General features: G+C 41.3%; 2 protein-coding genes and 2 long non-coding RNA genes across 4 annotated transcripts; 3 read left to right on the plus strand and 1 right to left on the minus strand.

The window, feature by feature from the left end:
- The first annotated feature begins 697 nt into the window (after window positions 1-697).
- Window positions 698-2,309, plus strand: LOC135347560 (uncharacterized). Its single transcript, XR_010398448.1, has 3 exons — window positions 698-921; window positions 1,030-1,253; window positions 1,310-2,309. It is a non-coding gene; the product is annotated as an uncharacterized LOC135347560 (long non-coding RNA).
- Window positions 2,310-2,815: 506 nt separating this feature from the next.
- On the plus strand, window positions 2,816-5,375 carry LOC135347067 (CUB and sushi domain-containing protein 3-like). The gene is made up of 7 exons (XM_064544931.1): window positions 2,816-2,964; window positions 3,143-3,508; window positions 3,552-3,833; window positions 3,923-4,099; window positions 4,161-4,370; window positions 4,570-4,773; window positions 4,839-5,375. Exons 1-7 carry the CDS (start codon window positions 2,904-2,906, stop codon window positions 5,105-5,107), a joined length of 1,569 nt encoding a protein of 522 aa, XP_064401001.1. The 5' UTR covers window positions 2,816-2,903; the 3' UTR covers window positions 5,108-5,375.
- Window positions 5,376-7,041: 1,666 nt separating this feature from the next.
- On the minus strand, window positions 7,042-11,294 carry LOC135347603 (uncharacterized). The gene is made up of 3 exons (XR_010398477.1): window positions 10,653-11,294; window positions 9,635-10,552; window positions 7,042-7,172 (listed from the first exon to the last, which is right to left on the minus strand). It is a non-coding gene; the product is annotated as an uncharacterized LOC135347603 (long non-coding RNA).
- LOC135342800 (uncharacterized) lies at window positions 7,159-9,690 on the plus strand. The gene is made up of 4 exons (XM_064539666.1): window positions 7,159-7,291; window positions 7,351-8,073; window positions 8,583-8,807; window positions 8,847-9,690. Exons 2-4 carry the CDS (start codon window positions 7,801-7,803, stop codon window positions 9,264-9,266), a joined length of 918 nt encoding a protein of 305 aa, XP_064395736.1. The 5' UTR covers window positions 7,159-7,291; window positions 7,351-7,800; the 3' UTR covers window positions 9,267-9,690.
- Window positions 11,295-11,341: the final 47 nt, after the last annotated feature.

Consider the following 11,341-nt stretch of genomic DNA (forward strand, 5'->3'; position numbering starts at 1 on the left):
TGCAAATGGACTGTGCATGTCAGGAGCGTAGGAAGCATAGGTGCTGGAGCACCCCCTTATCTTACCTGGTTACTCCATGAAGTTCAGAACAGCTAGCTTGATGCCACAGGGCCAGGCACCTGCAGCAGTTTTCTTGGTCTTCCAACAGGCTAGGTTGTACACGTTAAAGAGGTACTGTGGTTACTTTTGGCTTGAGGGCTGCCCAGATGTGGAAGGAAGAATTCTGTGATCTGTTTGCTCATTTTACCTCTATTTACCAACGCGCAGCCATACTCACACGTGGTGGAGCTCCATTTAGAGTTTCAAAAATTACTTTGGAGGCTTTATGGCGCATCTTTAGAGGGGCGCCTTAAAAAGAGCTTATACGGTACCTATACACCACTGGATTCTTACCGTTACTGCTTGCTAGCATGTGGGCAATCACAGCAGTCTGAGAATTAACAGAGCAACAGAATGATAGCATTTACTATGAGTACATACTTCAAGAATAGACGGATAGGAGATATGCACAAGTACAGTCATTGACCATTCACACTAGCTGGGCGGAGCCCGGCACCCGTTCCCAACGGGTGGCCGGGTGACACGCTTATATAGGATTTGTACTGCTGCACTGAGGAGTGCAGCCCAATCAGATTGCAGTATTGCAAGTGGTTGGTTAATACCCACTTAGCTAGGTGGGTGTGCAGCTGGGCGGAGCTGCCTTGAGCAAAATACACAAGCTGTCACAGAAGCTGCTAACGAGCTTGGAAGTAGTCACTTCTTTTCTGAGAGGCAGAGATGTCTTTGCTGTATTGCCTACTGGATTTGGAAAGAGCCTTTGCTATGCTTGTTTGCCTGCAGCATTTGACAAAATATTGGAGAAGGAGAAAGGTCATTCTTGTAGTAGTAGTCACTCCTCTGCTGGCCATCATTCATGATCAGGTATGTAAGGCTAGATAGAACATACATATAATTATACGTACATGTGCATATGAGCTGTTTACACATAACTAGATCATTCTAAGCTGGATGCTTTTATTCTATATATAGGTAGCCATCTATTGTTCTAAAGGCATCTCTAGCACATATGTCTCGGGCGAGATGTCTGATGCAGCTACAATGGATGCGATCTTCCACGGAAAGTATCAGCTAGTATTCTTTACACCTGAAATGATCATCAGCAAAAAGCATTGGAGAAGACTTCTGGGGGGAGATGTGTATGCTAATAGACTCAAGGCTTTGATAATCGATGAAGCTCATTGTGTGAAGAAATGGTATGTATTTGACTCATCGTTTTTTATTAACATGTGTACCAATAATATTATTGCAGGGGTGAGACTTTCAGGCAAATGCTGTTGAGAATTAGAGAAGTGCGCAGCCTCATTCCAACATCAGTTCATGTGATGGCACTAACAGCAACAGCTACCCGAAGTGACATTTCATTCATTTCTCGTATTGTTGGCCTAAGAAACCCATTTGTCATTACGAGAGTCCCAGTAATCCCAAATTTGATTTATGCTGTTGGATTATTCAAAAGTATACCAGAGACATTCCAAAACTTGGCCCAGAAATTGGTAATCGAGAGAAACAAGTTTCCCAAAACAATCATATATGGACGTTCTTTTGGAGTGTGTGGTGACATGTACCTCTTCTTTAAGGATTACCTTGGAGCTGCATTCACAAATCCTGATGATGCACCTGATCTTTCTGAATTTCGCCTCGTGGACATGTTTACAAGTGTCACTGATCCAGCCCATAAATCTGAAATCATTCGTTTATTTAAGGGTGATGGCAATCTTCGCATTGTTGTAGCTACTATGGCATTTGGTATGGGTGTTGATTGTCCCAACATTCGATAAATCATTCATGTTGGCCTGTCAGACGATATCAGTAGCTATGTACAAGAGACTGGTAGAGCAGGTCGAGATGGTAAACCATCACGTGTAACCCTTTTGAAGGCAAGAATTTACCATCAAGTTGATAATGAGATTAAAGAACATGCTTCAAACTTCAACACTACAGATTGTAGAAGGGGTGGTCTTTTCCGAAATATTGACAATTACAAACATGTTGATCTCGGTTTCAATTGCTTGTGCTGTGATATTTGTTCTAAGTCATGTTTATGTGGACAGTGTGACCTAAGACTTAGTTACTTCTTTCAGCTAATTACACATTTTATTTTCATTATTACCTGTGCTTCAAGAAAGCTGCTATATCTACCGAAACATTTCCTGCACATTTTGGGCAATCTGTTTTTATCACTGCCATTTATAATACTGTTAATGTGGACATCAGCACACATCTGTTCTTCCTCATTCTCCAGTAGCATTGTCCACAGGTCCAACACTTCCTTTACCAGGCCTTGATAGCTCATCCCCACATCCAAAACATTGTAACACTTGGGCCATTCTTGCTCAGTACTTTATTTTAATTTAGTAGCAAAGTCATGTTGTTCAGTGCCAGCCAGTGTGGTACAGTGCGGTGCATATTGCGTTTAACACCCACTTAAAATAATTATATTCATGATGCTCCAAGCAATATTACATAACACACAAGTACAAATCTTATATAAGCGTGTCCCCCGACCTCCCGTCAGGGACGGTCGGGCTCCGCCCAACTACATTCACACAGCATAACTAGATCTAATTCAATAATAATTTTATTATACATCTACATTATTATTATTGCTGACTTACAAAAAAGACGAAGAAAAGAGCCATGATTTTCGGGCGAATTCAATGAACCGTGGATATAAAGACGCTTAGTGGCACGGCATGACAAAAATGAAGGTAATCTGAAATCCCAAACCAGGTTCCGACTTACAGTAAATTGCCCCGGAGGCGTGGCCTTGTTGTCACGGATGAGCATGAGGGGGCTGTGCAGTTTATGTCTAGCTAGCTGGGATTTGTTTTCATGCAGTAGCGATGGATCTTCTTGTCCAGATATGTCTCCTGTTCTATCTCCTATCATCTTTTGTTGTTGCAGGTAAAGTTCGTGCCTAGACTAGATCTAGCCTGGGTACCGGTACGTACGTAGCTATGTAACTGTTTTAAGGTAGATAGGCTGATAGCAGATGTATCATGTGTATTCAGTATTCAAGTACATGTAACTGTACCATATTATTGCCCTATTAGATACTTCTGTCATTTTGTTTCCAAAACAGAGGCCACTTTGGATCTGATGTATAACACGAGTGTGGCGTGTCCTGGAGAGACAGTTTTGTTCACATGCTTCGTACCTGGTGGTGTTGCATTGCAATGGAGAGTAGATCCTCCAGCAGAGTCTATGTTGATGTCAGAAGTACAAATTAATCCATTCAATATATTCTCACAAGTTGGTCGAAGGGACACATTTGGATCTGGAGTGATCATGTTTGAGGCTGTTTTTGTGAGCAATGATGATGGAAATCTGACGTCCACTCTCATCAACCTCAGTGAAGTGTCTGTACTGGATGGTAGCAATGTCACCTATACTGCTACTATTGATAATGGTGTTGTAATAGAGTCACAACAGACTGTCACAGTTGCTGGTGAGTTTTTAAATTCTCCATGCAGCTAATCATGAATTTGCAGGTGCCCCAACTTCTCCACTCAACCCAATAATTTCCTCCATTCAAAATCAAACTCTCTCTTCCATTATCACTCTGGACTGGGACTCCCCCTCCTCTACTGGTGGTGTGTCTGTCAGCTATGCCCTCACCATCTCCCCAACACCTCTCTCCGAGTCACCAGTCACCGTGGAGACCACCTCGGCACAGATAACCATCTCCTACGACACTCACTACACTGTGACCATCAAAACTGTCAACTGTGCTGGCAATAGCAGTGCTGTAATGGTGGTGATTCCTGCTATTGGTTAGTAGAAGTGACCAATAGAAGGAATGTAGTGTCCTTTTTTCTATGGATTAGTAACCTACACCTTATATTATGTTTCTCCAATGCAGTTACCTGCCCCTCTAATCCACCACCTGCGGATCGAGTGACCATCAATGGTGCTCCACCACTGCCTGTACTAATAGGATCAACACTAAGCTTCACTTGCAATAGACAGATGGTACCATCAACCTGTGAGAGTGATGGACGATGGTCACCTGACCCCACCACTTACATGTGTCTCTCAGGTAAGTTGTAATTAATATCATGGCTGCATTGTACGCTATAGCTATAGTCCCCTCCTCTCAGTTGCCACCTGTGGTTCTCCTGCTGCACCATCTAGAGGTAGTGTGGACATCAGTGGTGGGACACCACCCTTCTCACTGGGTTCAGAGGTCACCTTCCACTGTGATGAGGGACTGTTCCCCCCTAATGTGAGGACCAGCACATGCGCTGATGTGGGGGGTAGGGGAGAGTGGGTGGAGAATCCCGGGAGCTTGGTGTGCAGGGAGAGGCCAGGTGAAATGTAGTTGTTTAGAAGCTTGATTTTTCTGTCAAAAAATTTGTTTAACTGCATGTGTACAATTGTACCGCCTTTGTTCCACATTTCTTAGTATTCTGCAATGGCAGGTCATTAATGGGTGCTCATGTTGAGCTGATGAGATACAAAGATGTATACTCACAGTTATTTTCTGACCGTCCCTATATATATATATAGTCAACTGCACTGTGCCTGCTGAGCCGTGCAACGGTGCTATAATGGACTATGAGAGGTTGAACGAGACAGTGTCGGAGGGAACAGTGCTGACTTACCGGTGTGACAATGGATTCTCACTGACTGGACCCAACACCATCACTTGCACTAATGCTAGAGTCTGGAGTACTGAGCCTGAGGCAATCGTGTGTGTACTTATGACTGAAGGTGATGAGCTTTGTAATAATATATAATTATTGTATACTATCTACTATCTCATTTCACATGTACAGTTTCTACTATCGCTCCCTTGTTCTCCACTTCTGCAACTGTCGCTATCAGTGTGGTCATCACTTTCATTGTCACTCTAGTCATTGGATTCCTCACTGGACTCCTAGTGATGCATCTTTTCTCTCGTAAGAAGGCAGTATACTTCCCGGCAACTGAAGGACAAGCTAACGCAGCGTCCACTGCACCAGTTGGTCCTGTTTATGAGGAGGTGTCACCCAAAGAGGACATTGAACTCAACACAAACCAGGCGTACGGACCATTAGGACTGTGACAGTTGTTCACTCTTAATTTTAATACAATAAGTTAATTACGATCATTCTGGCATTTCGTTTGTTTATGGACCTATATTATATAGACTCGCTATAGTTTAATATAGATAGTGTTGATTAATGCCTAATACTAATCATAGATTGTCTCATGCAATTACATTTATATATCCCTATAATTATACAGGTTATTTTTTGCTGTAAAACCTGTTATTATTATAATGTGGTTTTTCTGACTTCCTCAATCAGACTGAAATAGAATAAAGTGATGTGTTTCTTTATGCCTATGAACCAAAACTCGACAGTTATTATAATATACCTCGGTGTGTGGTAGTATGTACATTACACCTAGCTTTCAGTATATTCAGCTTTGCAACTTTCATTATTATGCATTGAGACAATGTAAACAATACATGTAGCACTGAATCTGTTCGCATAATTATTTAACAATTAAGGTACATTACTTATACAACAGTTACTGCATGTTACTGTTCTGTCAGACTTGTCCAGATTCCTAGCAAATATAAATCACAGTACATTGTAAGAAAAACAATTATAGTAACGAGTGCATGGTGTAAGCTGTGCTGTGCTATAATGCCTCTCGCCATGTTTTGCTTTGCTCAAGTAGGGTACACGTTAGCCTCGAACCAGGCCCAACGTAAAATTGGGCCTGGAAGGGATTGCATGCGCATGAAGCTAATAATTGGTCAACACGTGTGGTGAAAACTGGAGCTAGCTCACAGAATGGCTTCTGGCAGAAGTTCTACTTGTAGACTTTGTTCCTCAACTACATCTAGGAAGTATTTATTTGGTTTGTTTACACCTTTAGGAGAGAAAGAGAAGTTGAGTGACCGCTTAAGCACTTTATTGCTGGTGCATGCCAATCACCAAGAACGATATGTTGCCTCAGTACATTTGTAGGAAATGCAAGGAAGCCTTTCTTGTAGTGGAAAGAAAGTTGAAGTCCCTACGCATCCAAGCCAAAGAGAGTTTTGACAAGTTTCAACAAACAGTCCCTATGCACACACAAACACATTTCAATGCACCTACATGTACACCAGAGTCCCGAAAGCGACCTAAACACACTAGTAGCTTAACGGGAGTGTCACCATTTATAGCTAGGTCTCGTCCGCCATCTAAAAAGGCATCAAGAAGATTGTTTGAAGGAAACCAGCTTTGTAAGTAGCATTACATGTATACAAAGTATGTACACACACACACACATTAATTTATGACAACCATGCAAATTTAATGTGCATGTGTTCTTGCTGTAATTTTCTTTTCTTTAGCTCCAGAGAGACCAATTCCACCTGCTCCTTGTTTGGCATTGAGCAGCAATTCATCTGTAATAGATATGGACAATGTCACGAGAGTACACCAGATTAACATACATGTTGCAATTTTCTTTTGTAGCTCCAGAGAGACCTCCTCCTTGTCCAAGTGAGAATCTCTCACCCACACATGGTATGCACAATGTCATGTACAAAGAACTTAATTATTATAATTATTATGACGCAATTAGATAAAAAACATGGGTTTTTAATCTTGCCTCATACATGCATTAGGGGTAACTGTAACTAGCATGGCAAATCGATATGTTAATTACTGATGAAACGGTTTCGACATCTGTTAAGGTAAGAACACTTTCGAACCCTAACCCTTGTAGCTAAATATAATATTGCAGGTAACAGTTACCACCCCAAGTCACTCTGGTGGAATAATTAAGCAGCTAGATACCAAGTTGGAAAAAGTTGGAAGGGCATTAGCAGGAGGTCACATTCCTACAATTGCAAAGGCCGTGTACGCCAATCCTGACCTTAAAAAGCAACTGAAAAGTAAATTCTTATCGGAAGTAGGTACTGAGTGTTCTACCATGTGCAGGATAGAATTACCAATAAAATATTAACGCACCATCAATGTTCCAGAAGATACCAGTCGATGCCATATCAGCATTTTCTTGGAGAAAGTGCATCCGAGAGCTCGAGTTACATGCTCCAACCCTTCTTCAGATGCTCTTGGTAATTTCGACTCACACCGACCACAGAAACTCAAAAAAAAAGACGACTCTCACTTTCCAGGAATATGCATGGCAGTAGCATGTATCATAAAGGAGAGGAACAAACATAATTATGTGTGGAATTCAGAGCATAATATCATTGATCCTATTCAGGTCTTGTACCGAGAAAAAGGTACGTATACTTTGATGTCACAAATATGGAACTGACATATCTTTTTCTTTACGTTTCAGGTATACACACGTCTGAACCAAGTAGGTGTTGCCGTCAGCTATGATACAACCATCTCCACCATCGGCAAAATCGCCAAGCTTCATCAAGTTCCGATCAAAGACTGGCTAAGTACGGGCACTGACATCAAGTTAGTTGGCGACAATGTCGATAAGAACGTTAGGGTACGTGACATTAGATCAGACCATAGAGGTGAGATGGTACACATGTACAGTATGCTTGTGGTCAAAAGCTGAGTTCAATCAGCTGGTCTTTCAACAGCGAGTAGAGCGAGTAATCTCACAGACTGCTCAGCATTGCATTTTTTACCATCCAAACATGATCTGGATGAAATTAGGGGAGACCTGGTAATTCTTGTCAGTCGTATTCTGTGCAAGTACATCAAACCATTGAAACCTCTATTGTCATCATGATCAGTCGACAAACACATTACACACCAATATTCCACTGAAATGGCCTTACCATCTGATGTACATGTCGTTGATGTTTTGATGAAAAATGAGAACAGTAGTGCTGATATGATTGAGATAATGCAACATCAACAGAGCTTCATTCCAGAAAACTTTCCCAAGGGACATCGGATCATGTCTGGAGGAGACCACCTGACTTGTGAGAGGCAAATAGCAGCTCAGCACCACCTTAGTGATGGGGACACACAGAGGGAACACCTGGAGCTAATAGAGCCTCAAGTTGAGGATTGGCACGCATTAATGAATTTCATGTTGGTAAGAATATGTACATGTATATGTCAGGGTTTCATCTAGGATAAAAAATTTGGGAGGGAAGGTTTGTTATGCGCGCCACAAATTTTGGGTCATGCCCACTTTTGTTTACCACACTCCCTATTACATGCTAGTGCAGACTTGTACAAATGTGATGATGTCATTATTCTCAAAATTTGGGGGGGAAGCTCAGCATTTTGGGGGGGGAAGGTTCACCCCTGCCTCCCCACTACATGAAACCCTGTATGCATGTATACCTCTGCCTCCCCACTACATAAAACCCTGTATGCATGTATGTATATGTACTACGTACATGTATAGTTATTGCATTCCAATTTGACCCACCAATAAAGTCATTATTATTAATTTTTTATGGCCATCCTTTTTACTTGTAAGTAGCATCCTTTTTACTTGTAAGTAGCATACGTGTGCTGTACACTGTACATAGGCATAACAAAGTTTAACGCTATCAAGTAGACGATTAAATTATAAACATTTTACCTGCTATATAGGGTATTTGGAAGAAATTGTTCAAAGACTCAGCACGAGACCATGGCACCCTGAGACAGCTCTGTGGTCTTCTTGGCCGGCACCCAGCAGCGAAGGACCCTAAAAAGGATATGAATGCCTGTGTTGATTTCCTGATGGCTGTGGTGAAGGGTCACTATATTGCTGCGGCTTGTCTGATTCTTGGAATCGAAGCCCCAGTCAGAGATTGCCAATATACCAAACCCCAAGTGTACTTCAGTTGAGGAGAGACGTGAATTTGTGTACAGTGTAAGAGCGTGGTGGACAAGTGTGGACTAGTTGATAATGCACTCCTTTTAAAAGATGACGCAACCGAAGATGAACATAAGGATGGTATACACAGTTATAATTGTCTATGCCATTTTGCATCTTTGGTGATCGAATTTCTAGATGCATGGTCAGAAGGTGATGGCGACCGAATATGCAGATGTTGGAAGATCTTTATGCTCCATTTTCATGAAGGAAAGCAGACGAAGTACGCATTACAAGCGTTGCGTATTCAGTTTCAACTGGTTGAACTTTCACCTTCATTAGCACATCAACTTAAATGGAATCGTTTCGTAAATTACAAAGGAGGTAGAGGAACAAACATACCGTGTGATCTGCACAATGAACACATAAATAGAAGCGTGAAAGGTATTATTAACCATATGGGTGCACCTAAGTGAGAGTGCTGTTAGACGAGCTGGTCACAATGATTGAAGATATTATTAATAACTTTGACAAGTGTACTAATGTTCCATACCAGAGTAGTACTCACTCAACACGAAGCGATGAAAAAGATGTTATGAAAATAGTAGGTGTTGTGAAACGAAACAAGCTGCTTCATTTCATTCCAGGTCGTGCTCATGCTGCATACCCATCAATGACCTCAAATCCTCTGTCCCACTTGAAAAAACAACATATGCTGCATTGGATAGTAAACAAACAATGTGCAAGGATTAATTGGGAATGTGTATTTGGAGCAGAAAATGTAGAAGAAGAAGATAACGATAATGACACATAATTATTAACTCGTGTATTTGTAATTACAGACCATTAAATTTTCTATTAACAATTCAACACACCAACTGTTCACAATGTCTTCACCATTCAACATCAAATCCTACAGGGTCAATCTTGTGCTAGAACTAGAATTAATTGCGCACACACATTGCAACAGAGTAGCAGGTCTACAGATTTTGGGGTTGAGCTCATACCAAAGTAACCGACAAGTTGAGAACGCCTGCATTCCTTGTCATTTTCGAGATAGGATCGAACAGCCAATGTCTCAACATGGCGAGGATTACTCAAGTCCTTTCTCGAAGGAGCATCTATTGGCTTCCAGTAGATAACAGATGTAGCATGATCACCTGAACGTCCTGAGCGGCCACTTTCTTGAAAGTAATCGTCAATACTACTTGGTGCTCCATAGTGTACAATATGGTTCAAGTTCACAAAGTTCACTCCCATGCCTAAAGCAACAGTGGCAAATACAACTCGAACAGTACCACAAGCTTGCGACATACTTGATATTATATGATCCTTGATGTGATCAGTAGTTTGAGCATGGAACATACCAAACAGTCGATTCATACTAATTTTGGGAGCATCAGGGGGGTAATAACTATCGTCTCCAAGTGTTCTATGAAAATACTGGTATAAATCAGCACACACGTTCTTTGTACGGCAATATACAATAGTTCGAGTTGCTTTGATTTTGGCAGTTTTTTGTAATGAGACAATGGAGGCAAAATCAGACTCAATAGTGTTGCTCCTTCTTACTTTATAATATATGTTATCACGATTTGGAGAAACTGACACTTCCTTGCATCCACCAAGTTCCAACTTTGCTATAACATCAGCCTTGACTGACCTAGTAGCAGTAGCAGTAAGGGCAACCATAGGGACACCAGGAGGGATTAAGGCTCTGATGTCATTGAGACGAGCGTATGAAGGTCGAAATGTCGAACTCCTGTACAATAAACATTATTTTGGTAAAGATAATACCATCTGCATGGACAAACAACATTTATTACACCATGGTATATGATACTGATACAAGTTAAGCATACCATTTTGACACACAGTGTGCTTCATCCACTGCAACGGTCACTATATACGGTCAGAAAATGTAGGTGTACTCAATAGACTTCTCCATCTTTCAACTCCAATGACAGCTTCAGGAGAAGTAAATACTATTTATATTTATCAATGTCCTTCTCAGAGAAGAGGAAGCTCTTATCGACAACACTGCGATCACTCATTATGGCACAACACACTCCTCTCTTTGCCAGACTCTTCGTTTGGTCCAACATTAGCGAAAAATCAGGGGAGAAACTACCAACACCACACTATTAGAAACATTCTTTAGCCGGTCAAACACAAAGGGCAAGCTCTCATAAATAATCGATTTTCCAAAACCAGTAGGCAGCCACACAAACACATCATTACCTTCCACTACATACTTAATGCTTTCTAACTGTTGAGATCTTAACTTGAATGTAACTCTATCTAAGGACTCAAGGGCGTAAGTAACTAAATCTTCGAACGATGGTGGACTCGAAACTGCCATTATATTTTTTGTCTACTAAGCACTTTTTATACGGACCTATAGTACATTTACAAACAGTATCCAAATTCCCAAGTTTTCTGGGAATTTTGATGCATGCGCATGCAATCCCTTCCAGGCCCAATTTTACGTTGGGCCTGGTTCGAGGCTATATTTCACTAGGCTGTTTTTTCAGCAACACACCTAATGCAC

The sequence above is a fragment of the Halichondria panicea genome, chromosome 1 (genome assembly GCF_963675165.1).
Source record: "Halichondria panicea chromosome 1, odHalPani1.1, whole genome shotgun sequence".
Lineage (NCBI taxonomy): Eukaryota > Metazoa > Porifera > Demospongiae > Suberitida > Halichondriidae > Halichondria > Halichondria panicea.

What these genes read in the sequence shown, in the direction of transcription:
- LOC135347067 (XM_064544931.1), top strand. Translation starts at nt 2,904, where the DNA reads ATGGATCTTCTTGTCCAGATATGTCTCCTGTTCTATCTCCTATCATCT. An exon ending in ATCATCTTTTGTTGTTGCAG is followed by an intron (nt 2,965 to 3,142) that starts GTAAAGTTCGTG and finishes TTTCCAAAACAG; the next exon opens with AGGCCACTTTGGATCTGATG. An exon ending in GGTGTGCAGGGAGAGGCCAG is followed by an intron (nt 4,371 to 4,569) that starts GTGAAATGTAGT and finishes ATATATATATAG; the next exon opens with TCAACTGCACTGTGCCTGCT.
- LOC135342800 (XM_064539666.1), top strand. Translation starts at nt 7,801, where the DNA reads ATGGCCTTACCATCTGATGTACATGTCGTTGATGTTTTGATGAAAAAT. An exon ending in CATTAATGAATTTCATGTTG is followed by an intron (nt 8,074 to 8,582) that starts GTAAGAATATGT and finishes CCTGCTATATAG; the next exon opens with GGTATTTGGAAGAAATTGTT. An exon ending in GCCAATATACCAAACCCCAA is followed by an intron (nt 8,808 to 8,846) that starts GTGTACTTCAGT and finishes ATTTGTGTACAG; the next exon opens with TGTAAGAGCGTGGTGGACAA.